The following is a 17803-nucleotide window of genomic DNA, read 5'->3' as shown; positions in this document are numbered from 1 at the left end:
GATTCCACTTCAGGCCATTGCCCTGATTGGGCTGAAATGGCAGATACAGGAAACACTATGACTTGCATAAAATGATAGTTTCAGCAGGCAGCTTTAGAGTAGCAAAGAAATGTAAAATAAAGTAGTTGCACAAAGCTAAATAGCTTTGAAGTACTTTTTAGTTAGAGAATAATATAAAAAAGGAGGTGAAGACATGCTTTATATTATTGAGTTTAAAGATATCAATTGACTAATATAAGGCCAGAAAACATGTTCTTCCAGATAAAACAAGGATACAGCAGTGCCTTCTATAAAAACAGAGCTATGTGCAAGCTATTTGGAAAAGAAAACTCTGTGTACTTCTCTGACTCAAAGGGAGTCAGGCACACTTGGACCAGCTTCTAGAGCCCAGAAATAAAAGAACAGAGGAGACATATCAAATGGTAACATGGAAATGGGGAAGATGCGTTGTAAGAGGAGTGAGAGCTTCAGAAAGAAGTGGAGGCAGCTTGGTATATGAAGACTTCAATGCCAATCCAACTTCAACACTTACTAACTGTAGAAAAAGGAGAATTAGGACAAAGCAAAGATGCTACATGGAATGATTACACAGCAACCTTTTGACTAAAGCCAAAATAAAATTTGGGGCAATTGAGGAAACACCTTCATGAAGGAAGGATCTAGGGAGGAGATGTAGCAAGTAACCAGCATCTAAAACTACAGGAAAGAATAGTGACAGTATTTTGAAAAGTTAATTAAATGCCAAATATTGCAAGAATACTGGCCACAGATCCAGAGATCCTGTCTGACACCCTGATATTTGGCATTATAGTAAACTGTGGAACCTGTGGCTATCAGTATTTTTAAAAGATCTAACCTTTTGGTGTGAAACTTAAGAAGTGAAGACAGGAGAGACAAAAAATAACAAAAGCAAAGCAAAGGAAAAAAAGTGTGCAGTCGAGATCAGAAGCAGCCTGAGAAACACCAGGGTCTACAGAAGCACATTAGAAACACCAAGAGGTCTAAGTGAGCAGCAGACACTAAGAATGGAGACAAAAATCAGTGACAGAATGATGAGCAACTTGGCAATCTGGAAGACTGAGTGACAACCACATCCGCCTGAGGAGCCTTGGAAGGCAGATTTGGGACACATCTACTCGGCATATTTGGGTATGTGGGAAATGTGTATGGGAGGTGGGAGCAGAAAAACTCAGCATATGGTACAGTAGCCTTGGAAGGCACAGTCTCAGGACATATTAGTGTCTGTACATATGATTTTGGGAGAGATAAAAGACAAAAAAAACCCACATAAAGCTATTGAAATGCCTGAGTTTGACCTTTATTCCCAAAATTTGCTTCTAGAAGAGCCCATTTCCCCAAAATGCTGGATAATCAACATTTTACTATAATTTGATTAGGAAATTAAGTATTCATACCTTGAGGTTCTGTCTTTAATGAAACTTTTGCTAGAGGAGGCAGCAGTTTGACTAGTAGATTCTAACTTTTCTTCTGTAGGAGATCCTAACCCAGTGCTAAAATGATACACATATTTCTGTTATTTATAGAAAAGCAAGCCAGTTTCAATTCCCATGTACTCATTTTAATTCACACACATATAAACCTACATATAGAACACACATTTCAATTAATATGTACTCATTGACATCAAACAAGGTGTTAAACAGAGAGACGTATTTTCACCAAAGGTGTTTGCCAGTGTCATGGAAGATATCCTGCAATAAATTTCTGATAAACACACAGAAAAAGAAGTTTGAAAAGGAGTACAGAAACAAGAAAATTGTTATTAATATTAGTGAATACATTAATAAAAAGACTATACATAACAAAGACTTATGACTACACGCACAGTTATACACAATCACATTTTCTCCTTTGTTTTTGTTTGTATATTTGTTGATGGAGTTGAATAAAATTTATATTTAAGAAGGTGTGTCTCACAAAATCCAGACAAAAAGAGGATTTTCTACTAATGGCAAGGCTCTCTAAAACATTCTTAAGGGCATATGATATCTTATTGAATGTACTACACTACAAAGCCTCCCCAGCAAAATCCATGACAACACTGAGATTAATCAAACCATCCACTGGAAAAACAAAGTGGATGAAAAACATATTACTTATACTTTTAAATGCATCTCTATTACAAGACTGCTGAATTGGTCTGTATATCTATCTATATCTATATATCTGTATGTGCATATGCGTATTTGTTTATATGTACATATCTGCGTACATATACATTATCTATCTATCTATCTATCTATCTATCTATCTATCTATCTTTAGCTTGTACAGGCATTGCCAATGGATGAGCTGGGCCTGGAATGAATAAGAAAATGGATGGGCTTACTGCTTTTAAAAAACTGATCAGTGATTTAAAGGCTATTACACTGTTTCTGACTACAAAGGTGCATCTATTTAATAAAGTAATATTCCAATGATAACTTGCACGTAAAAATTGAGTAAAAATATTATTGAGGAAACATATGGTCTGGAAAGGACATAGACCAGCCATATAATGAGAGTGAGAGATAGCAAACAAGCCCATTGACAAGCAGGTGGACACTCCATAACAAATAAAACAGAAACAGAGCAAGGTCTCCAAAACATTGGGCAGAAGTTTTGTGGAAGACTTCTGAGAAAACACAGATGAGAATAGCCCCAGGTATGAAAGCATGGAGCAGTTGTGATTGAAGATGGTGGAGGTGAACGGTGTTGACGAATTCATCTCCACACAGATGAAATATTGAATCCCTCAAAGTATATGCTCATAATGGCAACTTTGAGGTCAATCATCATGCAGAGTAAAAGTCGAAGATTATCAAAATATGAGACTGGTTTTAGTAAATTTTGTACTCCAGAATGTAGAGGGAAAATACTGGAATACAAAATATTTCTTCCTACCTGGCTTTCCCTCTTCTATGTGAAGAAGAAGACCGTCCAGAAACAGAGTCTGACAACTTATCTTCTGTAGTAGAAGGTGGACAACTGAAATTTCACACATTTAAAATTACACACAAATGAAATCATTTATTTGACAATATTGACTTTGGTCCCATGAAACATGCAACAATTTCTTCCAAGAAGAAAGAAAGCCCTTTTGCATATGCTGGATTTTAACAGAGATGTATTAAAACAATTCAAAGCTTTGCAAGAGCCAGGATAAAAAATGACAACAAATGTGAAAGACTCTGGTACCTAGCCATGTTGGAATTTTTTTTTGGAAAAAGAAAAGTTTCCATTAAAATTATAGATGAAGTTCTTACAATTTTTCCTAAGCTCTTTAATTTAAAAAAAAAATAAATTAAAAGGCCTTAGGCTTTAGTTGCATTTTAGCATATGATTTTGGAGCTCTGCATCTGATTATTGGTGAGTGAACAATCAAAGGTTATTCAATTTAAAACTAATAGAAAGTAAATGAGATTATTCTCCTGCAGATGTCCCAGGGCAGAGTGTTGCCTACAAATTTTGTTCTTTATATTAATACAGTAAAAAAAAACCCAAAACCTCAAAATCCATTGCCTAATGTGCTTTTGGTTGTCTCTTGTTTCTAGAACTATCAGTTGAATGAATGATTAAATTCCCATTTGATTAAGAAATGAAAATACATTAAACTCTTAAGCTTCTTTGTAATCCTCAAGTTAGCATAATAATGATGATGAGTAATAAACTATCTAATAATAGTTAATAATTAATAACAACTCACATTTTAAAGAGCTCCTTGGTATTACAATCAATACAACAATGCTATATCAGCCATGATTGCTAACAATTCTGCAGCAAGTCTTAAAAATCATTAGACCTACAGAAATTTGCCCCAAAGAATCTGAATTGACCAAATGCTGTCTCCTTTTAACCATTTATGCCTTGGTTTACTGCTCCTGCCATCTGTAGGATAAGAGGATACCAGCACCTATAAAAACACATTTACAATTCATTGATAAAGAGATTCCCATTAAAACTAATCAACAAAAGCTTGGAAAGGAAGGGAATGTGCACTGTATTTCTTGTATTCCCATTGCCTTATTTCCTCTAGGTCATGAATTCAGTCCATGTTCATTTTCTTGGATGTGATAACAAATCAACCTGGCAATCTCCATCAGGAGTCAGGGTAACAAGTTAGGCACAGCAAAACTAGTACTTTCCATCAGGAAACCCTAGCTCCGGAAAAAAATAAAAGTAGCACAAAAAGTTGGTTCCCCCCAACCACCAGCCTATTTGAGAAAGCACATTTATATGTTCACAGTGGATGAAAAACCAAATCAGAGAACAAGAAATTCGTAGACTCTAACAGTGACTCACACAGAAGAAGGTATACTATTAATTAAGATTATTGCACGCCGATCAGTTGGCTCTTGTAAGGCGAATTCCTTCAAAGTCAGAAGTTTTGTGCCTGGGTTTATCTGCAAGATAAGTCAAAGATGAGACATATAAAACTCATTTTAAAAAAGCATAAATACCTAGAGGAAAAAGATGTTTTTAAAATGGAAAACTTTAGTTCAATGGTAAAATTCCTCAAAAGATTATAAAGGATTAAAATGAAGAGCTGCAGTCATATTTTTTACAATAAGTTTAATTAAGCATTTTATCAAACAACCAAGGAAGGGTGGCAAAGTTTGTTTTAAAGAAAGTTGCTAAGCCCCCAAGTTGGGCAAGGTAGGTCTTAATCTTCCTGGAGGGACTGTCCTGAATCAAATGTTCTCCTAATAGAAGACCTTATAATAAGATCCTTACCTTAGGAAAGATTGAGTATGATGGTATATATTTCATTTTTATTTATGTAAATATTTTAAAAGAAATCCATTACTCAGAAGTATCTGATCAACATAAAATATCAAACATGTAAACTTCAGGAACAAGCTTCTATATTTTAATATAATCTTTGGGAAATAAAGATTTAACTTTTATCTGTCTCAAGTTTTCAAATAGATCTGTGATACCATTATTAATAATACTATCATGCAGATTGCAATCTATCCTTCTGCCATCCAACATCTTTCCTATGTTACCTATAATGGAGGAGGAAGAAGAAGAAGCATTGTCCAATGTCACAGGAACCTTCTTTATTTTCCCTTGACATTGTGTAGATACTAGTGAAGCACATGGGTTGGTCCAGAAGTTCTTCCTCATTCTCACAATATAACCAACCCATCATATTTTCTACCATACATTTTGTAATCCACATCCCAAAGTCCACTAACCGGGGCTCTCTCTTTATTGGTACAGATGCATGAAGGGCTGGAAAGAGTTGGTGAGAAGCAGGAGTCCCCTCCATGTCCCCTTGGAGAACTTGTCAGACCTCCAGTCTTTTTCTTGGCCCTTTAAGCATTGAGTCACTTCAGATACTTCTGGCTTCCAGCTTGGAGAGAAACAATGGAAGAGGCTGACTCCACTTGAGGTTTCTGAAGGAAGAAACCTGAGAGGAGCAGGCAGACTCTCCCATGTCCCAATCTTCATCTTGCTACCCTAGATACTTGAGGGAGTTTCCCCCTTGGGTGAGATCAGGGACCCTCTCCTTTCCTTGAGGTCAACTGCCTTACTCCCGATGGGAGAGCTCTTTCTGTATTGCCTGGTATATATTCTCTTATGTATGTTGTTGTTGTTTAGATGTTCAGTTGTGTCCGACTCTTTGTGACTTCATGGACCACTTCATGCCAATTCTATTCATGGGGTTTTCTTGGCAAAGATACTGGAGTGGTTTGACATTTCCTTCTGCATAGATTGAAGCAAACAGTGGTTAAGTGACTTGCCTAGGGTCACACAGCTAGTGTCTGAGGCTGGATTTGAACTCAGGTCTTCCTAATTCCAGGCCTACCTCTCTATCCACTGAGCCACCTAGCTGCCTCCACTAAGTATGCCTTCTCTGATTTTTGTTTTGCTATGATTTGGATAAATGGGTTTCTTGGTTAAGTGTTATGTGTATTCATTGTGGAACCAGTACTTGGTGGGAAAGGGGCTAAGCTTTAGATCTAGAGCTTGAGGTCCTGATTCCCCTCAATGAGATACAGTGATCAGAAATTAGACTGAACCTGATCATATCCCCTAGACCAATAATATCTAAGGAAGCAGACAGGTATACTTCCAGCCCAGGTGGGGGTGTGGGGGAGAAATAAGAGAGGTACCTATTCCACCTGCCTTGGAGTTGTAGGATAGGCCCTTACCTCATGGTGGAAGTGGAGCTACTATCCATGGGAGGCCTTCTATCTACAGTCTCTTTAATGACATTCTTTACTCCCATCTTCACAGTTTCTCGTGTATTGTCTGTCATTTATCACCTACTCACACACACCTTGTTCCTGTCCTCTGTACTCTGATTTTTCTCTTCCCCCAGACCTGTGATGTCATCAATGTAGGGAATTCTCAAAGAGGAAACTCCCACCAATGTGCCCTATGCCTGATGCACTATTGCTCCTCATTTCTGCCTCCTGGCTTCCCTGACTTCCTTCAAGTCTCAGCTGAGGTCCCAGCTAAGGTCCCAGAAGTCTTTCCTGATCCTCTTTAACCTTAAGGACAAGCCTTCCCCAGGCCCCTTATTGAAACTACAACTTATGCCTTCTACACTACAATATGGAAAATATGCATAAAAGATTTATGGTTTTTTAAAAAAGGTTTTTTATTCGTACCAGAGAATAAGTCTGAATTATTATGGTATTAAAAGATAAAATATGTTGGTATCATACACATATTTTATGCATTTCTGAGTTTCTAAGCTTTTTCTGTGTCATCTGCTGGTTTTCACATGTCATCTGCAGCTTCCTTAAAAACTCCCCCAAAATTCCCTTTTAATTTCCCTCAACATATCAGAACCATGATGCAGAAAGTCATGATATGGAAGGGATAGCCATACCCCCCAAATTATCCTGATTCTATCTTGTTTGTACATAATTGTTTGTATGTCGTCTTCTCTCTCTAGGCTGTGAGCTCCTTGAGGGCAGGGACTGTTTTTTTCTTTGTATCGGACACAACTTAGCACAGTGTTTGGCACATAGTAGGCACTTAACAAACGCTAGTTGGCCGGCTGCAGGTCAACAACTTAAAGTCTTAAAAAGGTTGGAGGCCCTGAGAGGTAAAATGACATGCCCAGAGTCACACAGCTAGTATGTGCTAGAGGTCACTCAGTCAGCATATATTAAGCACCTTCTGTGTGTTGCACACTGTGCTTAGTGCTGGGAACACAAAGGCAAAAAACAGCTTTTTTTCTTGAGCTCATGGTCTAACGGGGCAGCTAGGTAGTGCAGTGGATAGAGCACTGGGCTTGAAGTCAAGAAGACCCGAGTTCAAATTCAGCTTCAGAGACTTACTGGTTGTGTGACACTGGGTAAGTCACTTAGCCTCTGTCTGCCTCAGTTTGTTCATCTGTAAAATAGGGATGATGACAGCAGCTGCCTCCCAAGATGGTTGTTAGGATCAAGAGAAATAATATCTGTAAATTGCTGAGCATAGTATGTGGCACATAGTAAGCTCTATGTAAATCTTAGCTGTTATATGGAGACCAAATGCAAATCTAGGATGTACTGAGGTCCCCTTGATTCCTAGGCAGCTTTCTATCCCATATGCTACGATGCCTCTCCCTGAGTAGAAACTCAAAACTGCTTCTTTTTAGATTATGGTGTTCCTTAACTCCATTCATACAATGCTGGTGAAATATTGGTATTAAAAAATATAAGCTTGCTTTTCATGGAGACGTTTGGTGTTACAGAAGCTCTGCCATTTCCCATCTGCAAGGGGTGGTGTGTGTGTGTGTGTGTGTGTGTGTGTGTGTGTGTGTGTGTGTGCGCGCGCGCACGTGCACATTAACAGATGGCTGCTATGGGTTGGCCATATCACTGCTTATTATAGTCTAGCTAGACAATAGATGTTCTTCATCCACTGATTCCTCCTGTGGACACGATTAGGCTCTGCAGGAGGTTCTGCAGTGTTCTCGAGCTTGAGGTAACCAGAACAATATCATCCACAAACAGGAACCTCTGAGGAGTTCTACACCCACAAGAGGGTGTTCCTTTCCAATTTGGAATCTCTGCCATGACAGTGGAACATCTTTTGGAGAGCATACATCCCCACAGCATGCCTAATCTGACATCAATGATCAGAAGGGGGTGTTGAACAAGGTTCTATTATTATGTCTTTCAAGAAACCTTTGAATGATTTTGATGTGCATTGGAGACACCTTGCTGGAAGAGCACCTTTAAAGGGTTTAGTTCTGCCACATTAAACGTTTTTGTGACCAACAGATAATCACCACAGTGGGAGCTCATATTCTCTATATCTTTCAGTCAGTTGTGTGATAATAAAGATATATTCATCTGGAGAATATCGTTGTGCCTGTTTCCTACAACATACTCAATGTATGTGTAGATTATTCTCATTATTCAATACTATGCTTATAGTAAAGTTAGATCAATGAGTAATTTCACTGATAAAGTCTAGTTGATTTTTTAAAATGCCTTTTGTATCTACCCCTCTTTCAGATAACTCGTGAACCAATCCCTCAATGCCTGCACAGCTGTCACCTTCCACACTGATCTCCCCTATATCCCTTTGTCTAATCCAGCTGTTTTTCTTGTCTTCGTTCCCTGTAGAGCCATTGCTACCTACTCTCTTCTGGGGCTATGGTATTAGGAGTCTGAGGATGATGCCTTCTCTTTTCTCAATATTGAAAAATGCTTGTTATAAAACAAAAATTCCTGAAACTCTGCAGAACTTTTCCACTTTCTATTTGTTGCCTTCTCATTTTTCTTCTTAAATGTTCCAGGATGACTTGCCAAGCTTTACTTAAACTGGTTTTTGCCTATTGCTGTTTCTTTCTATTTCATGAGGTAACCCCTGCTAATGCCCTACCCATCCTTTTCAATAAGATTTTCATAAACTAGTTTTTGTTTTTTCTAAATCAGTGATATACTTGGTAAGAAAGTCAAGTGTTGGTTGATGGTGATGCTCTTTAGTTTCTTTTGTTTTGTCTATTCATGGCAACTGACTGATTCAACTTTTCTTTTTAAGCATGTGTCTATGCTTCTGTTTATATCCCAAGGTTTTTCATCATTCACTTGTTTTAAAAGGCCAGTATAGAGTTGTTTTAGTTGAGTGCTATATCTTTTCCAATGTCTTTATTCTTTCATCTATTTCTGTACTAACATTGATCTTTGTTCTAACAAGTTGGTATTTTGACTGTATACAGACAACTGATTTAGGAATGACTCATATCAGGAATACCCAATTCCCTGCTCATTATAATATAATCAATTTAAATTTTAGCTGTCTATTCAGTGCTTGACATATACAACATCTTCTTATTCACTTCTCAAGTAAAATATTCTTTTATGTATAGCTGTGCAGCTTTTGTATAGTCTATAGGTTATGGGTCTCTCTCATTCCTTATTGCTGTTGAATATTTTCTAATATATTTTTCACTGAACTAATCAAATGCCACTTTTAAAGTCACAAGCAGCAAATTATATGTTGATTTAATTTGGAGGGTTTATAGAGCTCTTTATAGAGCCTTTTAACCTCTTCACATACAACAGATATTGGTACATAAGCTACAATAATTTTCACCATGTTCTTTCTGAAAATATGTGTAATGAGTATTGCAATATGAGGTGATCAAATATCCCATACAATGATGTTTTTCACTGTCTCTCCATCCAAAATAAAAACCTACTCCATGAACTCAGTGATTTGCCAGTCTCAGGAGAACCTGTGAGGGATCTTTCCATTTAGCTGCAACTTTTTTTAGGTCTTCTGGTTTAATTTATGTTGAGAATGTCAAGACTGGTGTGATCCAGTTCCTCTACTGGACACTCACTTATCATTGGACAATGATCCCATAGTTAGAGTACCATCAGCTCAATTAAAGTTCTTTATTTAGTCTTAAAATCGATGTCATTCTTAGTGCCCTCTGTCCCCTTTTCCACCGCTGACACCATCACTGCAGAAGTGGAAATGGGTTGCACAAGGCTGAGGGTCATTTTGCATTTTTCTTTCTTTTAAGGGTTTTGTTGGCTAAAAAAAATCATCACCAAATGGCTAGCTTCCCGGTGATGACCCCCTCCATATTTCGCTAGGCTGGTTCTTGAGAAGCAAATACATTTTGTTACTTCAGTGCTTTCACAAGAGCTTGGGCTCCAATGATATAGCCTTTAAGAACCCTTGGTCACTGCCACACCACGATGCAACATCAGAGCACCTATTCCTCTCAAAATCAACAATATTTATGTATTGTTTATATATTCTATGGAAAATTTATTAAATTATAAATGTTTTCTACTGTAATTAATTTACTCTCCAAAAAATCTAGCACTATGTCTCTGTCTTAATTTGGTTTTAAATGAGAAAATAATCTAATTGAAATTCTTTTTCTAAAGCTGGCACTAAATTCTAAAATTAATTTTATGCCTAATTTTATCCTTAATCTGAAGTTTAATCAAATAATGTTAGCTTACCCAAATATATGATAGTAAGTGATCACATTTACTGACAGAGTTAAAGATGAGGAGCTGATTTCTGTATCTCAGTTTTGTAAAATGTAAAGTAGGTGAAAATTATATAATTACACTATAATAGCATAATACCTACTTGCAATGTATCAGCATAGTTATTTAATAAAAAAGTAATAAAAATTAATATACATTAAAAATAGTACTGACACTTACCCGACCAGCATCGTAAAATCCATCAGGAATCATATCATTAGATGACAAATAACCATTCTGGCAGTACTTCAGGGAAAGATTGTTATTAAGCAATCTATTATAAGCTGCCTCACTAAAATTATTTTTTCGCCTTATTGATAGATTAATTTCTTCAAGGATCTCCAAAGCCCTGTCAATAAAACAAAAAAGCTTTATTTGTCCAACATAAATACTTCACCATTAAAGTCAATTATACCCTTATTTAATATCCTAAATGACTAATTCTTTTGGGGGGAGGAGGAATAACCTCATTCTTATTCTTTGAACTAGTAGGTGATAGATTTTGACAACTTCCCACCCCCTCCCCTTCACACATGCACGCGCACACACACACACACACACATACACACACACACACACACACACACACACACACACACACAAGTTATTTAATTGGTCTAGATAACTCTAGGTGAGAAACTTTCTCTAGGAATGCAGATCCACACCATCCCTGCAGGTTGTTGTCCTGAGAGTTGCCTGGGGCTATGAAGAGCTTAAGTACTGAATTTCCCCATGTATAAGACACACCCTTTTCTGAAAAATTTGGGCTCTAAAAACTTATACAGTGGTTGTAGGTTTTTTTTTACTTGCATTTCCCATTTTTTCGTGCTTGTTGTCTTTGCGCTCATTGTTTCACATTTGTTACCGGTATATTAGGTTATGTTTTGCCATGTTCTGCACAGAAATGGCTCAGAAAAGATTTTCGTACAGTGCTGAATTCAAGTTAAAAGTGATCCAGTTTGCAAAAGTGAATGGAAATCGTGCTGCTGAACGTAAATTTGGTCCTCCTCCAACTGAGAAAACAATCCGAGGCTGGCTGTTAGAAGAAGAAACCCTACTGAAAACGCCACTGCAGAAGAAGGCCATGAGAGGCAAGTCAGCAAAATGGCCTGATTTAGAGAAGGAATTGAAGATATGGATTGAAGAGCAAAGGGCAATTGGAATTCCTGTGTCCACAAAGATGGTTCAGCATGAGGCAAGAAGAATTGTTGATGAAAAAGAAGTTACTGATTTCAAAGGAGGACACAACTGGTACTTCAGGTTCATGAAACAGAATGGACTACGCATGCGTACATGCACCAGACTTGCCCAAAAGATGCCTGAAAGTTATGAGCAGAAGGTCCTTGAATTTCATCATATTATTGTGTGAATTTTATGATAAAACTTGAGTTCCATAACTTTATGTAATACGTATTTTTTTCAAATTTCGGGCCCCAAAATTAAGGTGCGTATTATATATGGGAGTGTCTTATACCTGGGGAAATACGGTAACTTGCCCAGTATCACACAGCCGGGGTAGATGAGCTGCCATGCTTGAACTGAGATCTTCTTGACTACAAGGTCAGCTTTCTGTCCATTATACCATGCTCCTCAACCTGATAATTACTGAGGCAAAATCAATTTCCTCTCAAAAAAAGTATGCCAATAAAATAGGATACAGTGAGTGAGACAAATTATCTTTGTTCATTTGAAGCAAGGTTAAGATTCTATTTTATGAGCACATAAGCTCTAGTAGATTCTCTTGGCTACTTATCAAACAAAAAATGTGAATTCAAAAGCATGTTAAAGTAAGTCTACCATGGGGTTTTAAACTCTTATTTCCTGATATGTAAAAGAAAAGGAACTAATTTATTAACCTTAGTGCAAGTGCTGCTCTATGGTAAAGTGTTCAAAACTAAGCGTATTATCTTTCCCTTTAAACCTGTCTTTTTTATAAATTTAGATGTATGATCATTCCCCTAGTCATTGTTGTTGAAGCATTCAGTCATGTCTGACTCTGCAACCCCATGGACCATAGCACACCAGGCCCTTCTATCCTTCACTACCTCCCAAAATCTATCCAAACTCATGTTTGTTGCTTCCATGACACTATCTGTCCATCTCATCCTCTGCCATCCCCTTTTCCTTTTGCCTTCAATCTTTCTCAACATCAGGGTCTTTTCCAATGAGTACCGTCTTGTTATTATATGGCCAAAGTATTTAAGCTTCAGTTTCAGTATTTGACCTTCAAGTGAATAGTTTAATTAATTTATTTAATTATTGATTTGATCTCCTTGCTGTGCAAGAGATTCTCAAGAGTCTTCTCCAGCACCACAATTTGAAAGTGTCGATTCTGTGGCACTCAGCTTTCCTTATAGTACAACTCTCACAGCTACACATTGCTACTGGAAAAACCATGCTTTGACTATATGGAACTTTATCGGCAAAGTGATGTCTCTGCTTTTTAGTATGCTGTCCATATTTACCATAGCTTTCCCTCCAAGGAGCAAGTATTTTAAAATTTCATAGCACCATCTGCAGTGATCTTTGAGCCTGAGAATATGATATCTGAGATCACTTCCATTTCTTCTCCCTCTATTTGCCAGAAAGTGATGGAAACAGTTGATATGACCTTAGTTTTTTTTTAAATGTTAAGCTTCAAGCTAGCTTTTACACTCTCCTCTTTCACCCTCATTAAAAGGCTTCTTAATTCTTCTTTACTTTCTGCCATCAGAGTGATATCTTCTGCATATCCTAAATTGTTGATATTTCTTCCAGTAACTTTAATTCTGGCTTTTGATTTCGCTTGGCATTTTGCATGATATACTCAGCATATAAGTTAAATAAATAACATGACAATATACAGCCTTGTCACATTCCTTTCACAACCTTAAATCAATCAGTTGTTCCAGGTTTGGTCATTACTATTACTTCTTGACCTGCCTACAGGTTCTTTAGGAAACAAGTAAGATGATCTGGTAATTCCATCTCTTTTAGGACATACCACATTTTGTTGTGATCCGCATAGTCAAAGGCTTTAATGTAGTCAATGAAGCAGAAGTGGATGTTTTTTCTGGAACTCCCTTGCTTTCTCCATAACCCAGCCAATGTTGGCAATTTGGTCTCTACTTCCTCTGACTCTTTGAAAACCAACCAGCAGTTCTGATAATTCTCAGCTCATATATTGCTGAAGCCTAGCTTGAAGAATTTTAAGAATAACCTTGCTGGCATGTAAAATGAGAACAATTGTTCAGTAATTTCAACATTCTTTGGCACTGTCCTTCTTTAGGATTGGGATGTAAATCTTTTCCAATCCAGTGGTCACTGTTGAGTTTTCCAAATTTGCTGGAATGTTGAGTGTAAAGCCCTTTAACAACATCGTCTTTTAGGATTGTAAATAGCTCAGCTATTTACTTCCACTAGCTTTATTGTTAGCAACACTTCCTAAGGCCCACTTGACTTCATTCTCTATAACGTCTGGTTCTAGATCAGGAATCATACCACCATGGTTATTGGCAATATTAAAATTTTTCTTATATAGTTCTTCTGACCTGCTTCATTTTGTACTCCAAGGCCAAACTTGCCTGTTATTCCACTTATCTTTTGATTTCCTACATTAACATTTGAATCCTCTATGATGAATGTGACATCTCTTTGTGTTATTTCTAGAAGACGTTGTAGGTATTCATAGAACTGATCAATGTTGGCTTCTTCATTAAGAGTGGTGGGAGCATAGACTTGTATTACCATGATGTTGAACAAACTAGTTTGCCTTGGATTCGAACAATTATCATTTGGTCATTTTTTGGATTATACCCCAGTACTGCTTTTCTCTTCCTTTTATTGACTGAGGGCTACTCCATTTCTTCTAAAGGATTCTTGTCCACAGTAGTATAAGTAGTGATCACCTGTATTAAATTTACCCATTCCCATCCATTTAAGTTCACTGACACCCAAGATGTTAATGTTTAGTCTTTTCATCTCCTGTTTGACTACATCCAGCTTACCTTGGTTCGTAGATTTTTTTGGTGATGTAGTTAGGGGTAGTGACTTGCCCAGGGTCACATAGCTAGTAAGTGTCAAGTACCTGAGGATGGATTTGAACTCAGGTCCTCCTGACTCCAGGGCCAGTGCTCTATCCATTACTTCACCTAGCTGCCCCAATTCACAGATCTTATATTCCAGTTTCCTGTGCAGTATTGATCTTTACAGCATCAGACTTTCCATTCATTACCAGACACATCTGCAGCTCAGCTTCCTTTTGGCTTTGGTCTAGCCACTTCACTAGTACTGGAGCTACTTGTAGTTGTCCTCTGCTTTTCCCCAGTAGCATGTTGGACCTTCTGATCTGAGGGGCTCATCTTTCAATGTCATATCTTTTATCATTGTAATACTGTCCATGGGGTTTTCTTAGCAAAGACACTGGATTTGTTTGCCATTTCCTTCTCCAGCAGATCACCTTTTTCCCAGAACTCTCTGTTATTATCTGTCCATCTTTGGTAACACTCCATGGCATAGCTCATAGTTTCATTGATCTACTCAACCCCTTCCACCGTGACTAGGCAGTGATCCATGAGGGGATGCACCTAGTCACCTATGTTTAAAACTACCTTAGTTTCTTTTCTCTTCCTCACCTCTCATATATAATTGAGATCATCTTATTGATTCTATTTCCACAATATCTCTTGCCTTAACACCATATTTTCTTTTCTTGCTGTAACTTCCCTAATCTAGGTCCTTCTAGTCTATTGTAATAGCCTTCAAATGGATCTTCCTTTCCCTACTATTTTTACCCTTTCGATCTATTTTTCATTCTTTTGCCAAAACAGTCTTCCTCAATTGAGAATGTGGTTATGTCATGCTCACTTTTGCTAAAAAAAAAACTTTAGTGGTTCCCTACTATCTAACAAATAAAATGTCCTTTGTCTTAAGCTGCTAGCATTTTGTCTCTCCCAACCTCAGTCATATTACTTTATGCTTTGGCCAAACTGGGCTATTTATTACCCTCTTCTCCACAATCTGCCTTCCACTCTCCTTCCTCAACATCTGTTCATGTTCTTTCTTTTGCTTGGAATGTCTTCCCCTCCATCTAAAGGTTAGCCTCAAATACTACCTTCTGCAGAGAGCCTTGACTTGTCTCCCCCAACCACCATTGGTAGTAACCATGTGGAAATAAGCATGACATAGTAACATGCACCTCTCTAATGCACTCATGATGTATTTTATTGTAATCATCAGTCTATTTGTCACATATTAAGCTATTAGGCTATAAGTTCCATGAGGACAATGAGAGTGCCTAATTAAACTTTGTGTATCTCCCAGTATCTAGGACAGTATTCTACACATAGCAGGTGCTAAATAAATTAATCAAGCAATCAACTAGCATTTATTAAACACCTATACCTTGTGCCAAGCATTTTGCAATCAAATGATTAAAAAGATAATCTATGGAGAAGCAGAGATGAAAAGCAGAGAGCACATTTGACCTTAAAACTATTAGAAGACTTAGAAAATTAGACAGGTGTTTGGAATTTGGCAAAGGCAGGAGAAGTTTTGTTTGTTTTTATTTTAAGGTGTGTGTGTGTGTGTGTGTGAGTGTGTGTGTGTGTGTGAATATGTTAAAGGCATGAATGAAGGAGAGGAAAGAAAGCGAGTGGTTAAAGATGCTTCAGAGAGGTTAACCAGGGAGGCAATAATTGTGAGGTAATAGGTTCTTCAGCTGATGTGGAAGAATCCTCGGTAAAGTTGAGGAAATCAGTTTTTGAGAAAATGAGGGAAATATTTCCCTGTGAGCAAATTCTTAGGCACTGTTACTTCATCACCAATAGAATACTGATGATACATAGACATGCATAGTTTCTGAGTGCTCTGCTGTTTAAAGGGGTGCAGTGAAATATGTGAAAAGTTGTTCCTCTTCCTTGGGGATGGAGAGTTTGTTTCTTAATGTTCAATCCATGCTTCCATCTTTAAGAGTATTTGATTCCATAAGTTTGAAGAAAGAGATGTTTGTTTCAACTTTACATAAACTACCACTTATTTAAGTAAATCGTTATTTGTGCAAATTGTCAAATGTGGACTAAACAATGCTATGCTTAAAAAGCCTGTGACTTTTTACTCATTTGGACAGATTTCATGTTATTCCCCATCTACCATTTATATCACTACATAAACAGGGAAAATTTGAACCCCTTTAAAAGTAAATGCAATTTTTTTGAAGTTAGTATACATCTATAATTTAAGAACTACATTCTTGACATTTAGATAATTATATAACTAAACCTCTGTATTAAAATGAAAAAAAAGAAACAACTTCTTACCCCAGTTTGCACAGTTCAACACATGTTGGCTCGTCACTTGCACAAACCATCACAGCCCAGCTAGCATGTCTTCTGACTTCATCATTATTTGAGTGTAGCAATTCCACAAGTGGTTCAAGTCCACCTGCATTTTTTAACTAAAAATGGGGGGGGGGAAGTAATCCACTGAGTATTTATTAACTTTTCAAAATAATTCTCTTTTCTTCAAGTTACACCCAATAACTGAGAACAGATTGTTAACAGTTGTTACCAACAAAAAATGAATTCAGACTCTGCCTCAGTCCCTCACGGGCTGTGTGACCTAGGTAAGTCACTTCACTTCTCTCAGCCTCAGTTTTCTCATCTGTAAAATGAAGATAATGATAGCACCCACCTGACAAGAGTTGTGATGAGGATCAAATGAGATGACGTGTATGAGGTGATTCGCAAACCTTAAAGTACTCTTCCAATTATTTACTCACATGGCTCCTTGAAGTATGGTAAATAATTGGAAGAGTTTCATTTTTTGTTCAAGTTGTCCAGACTTCAGGCCCAGTGCTCTGTACTGTGTGACCTAGCTGCCACAAAAAATTCCTAATAGATAAGTGATCTACACACACACACACACACACACACACACACACACAGATCTTTCATAACTGTAGGTAATGTAAAAATTCATAACTAGATATGAGACAGAAGAGATCATAGAAGACAAAACAGATAATTTTGTTTATATAAAATTAAAAAGTTTTTTTCATAAGTAAAGGGCAATGCAGCTACAATAGGAAGAGAAATATGGATTTAAAAAAAACATTTTTCAATAAACACTTTTGATGAAAAGCCTGACAATCAGAATTGATGTGGAAGTGATAATGAATCTGTAAGTATTATCATAGATAAGAAAATATGTGCAAACAGTTTACATGCAAACTATCAAATACCACATGACTAGCTTTGGAGAGAGTGGACTGGCTTCAAAGGCTCTGGGCCTCAGTTTATTCATGATTAAAATGAGGGAGCGAAGATTCGTCTTTCTGATTTCAAATTTGGCCTTAG

General features: G+C 37.3%; 1 protein-coding gene across 1 annotated transcript in view; it reads right to left on the bottom strand.

Annotated features, from left to right (window-relative positions):
- ARMC3 (armadillo repeat containing 3) overlaps positions 1-17803 on the bottom strand; it is a 137969-nt gene that overhangs the window by 31171 nt on the left and 88995 nt on the right. The window contains exons 12-16 of the mRNA XM_036761125.1: positions 16766-16902; positions 10650-10818; positions 4303-4403; positions 2905-2988; positions 1416-1511 (exon numbers count right to left, since the gene is read on the bottom strand). Of these exons, the coding sequence (XP_036617020.1) occupies positions 1416-1511; positions 2905-2988; positions 4303-4403; positions 10650-10818; positions 16766-16902 (587 nt within the window). The remainder of the gene's footprint in view (positions 1-1415; positions 1512-2904; positions 2989-4302; positions 4404-10649; positions 10819-16765; positions 16903-17803) is intronic.

Source organism: Trichosurus vulpecula, chromosome 5 (assembly GCF_011100635.1).
Source record: "Trichosurus vulpecula isolate mTriVul1 chromosome 5, mTriVul1.pri, whole genome shotgun sequence".
NCBI lineage: Eukaryota > Metazoa > Chordata > Mammalia > Diprotodontia > Phalangeridae > Trichosurus > Trichosurus vulpecula.
This window is presented reverse-complemented; position numbering and strand designations above follow the sequence as displayed.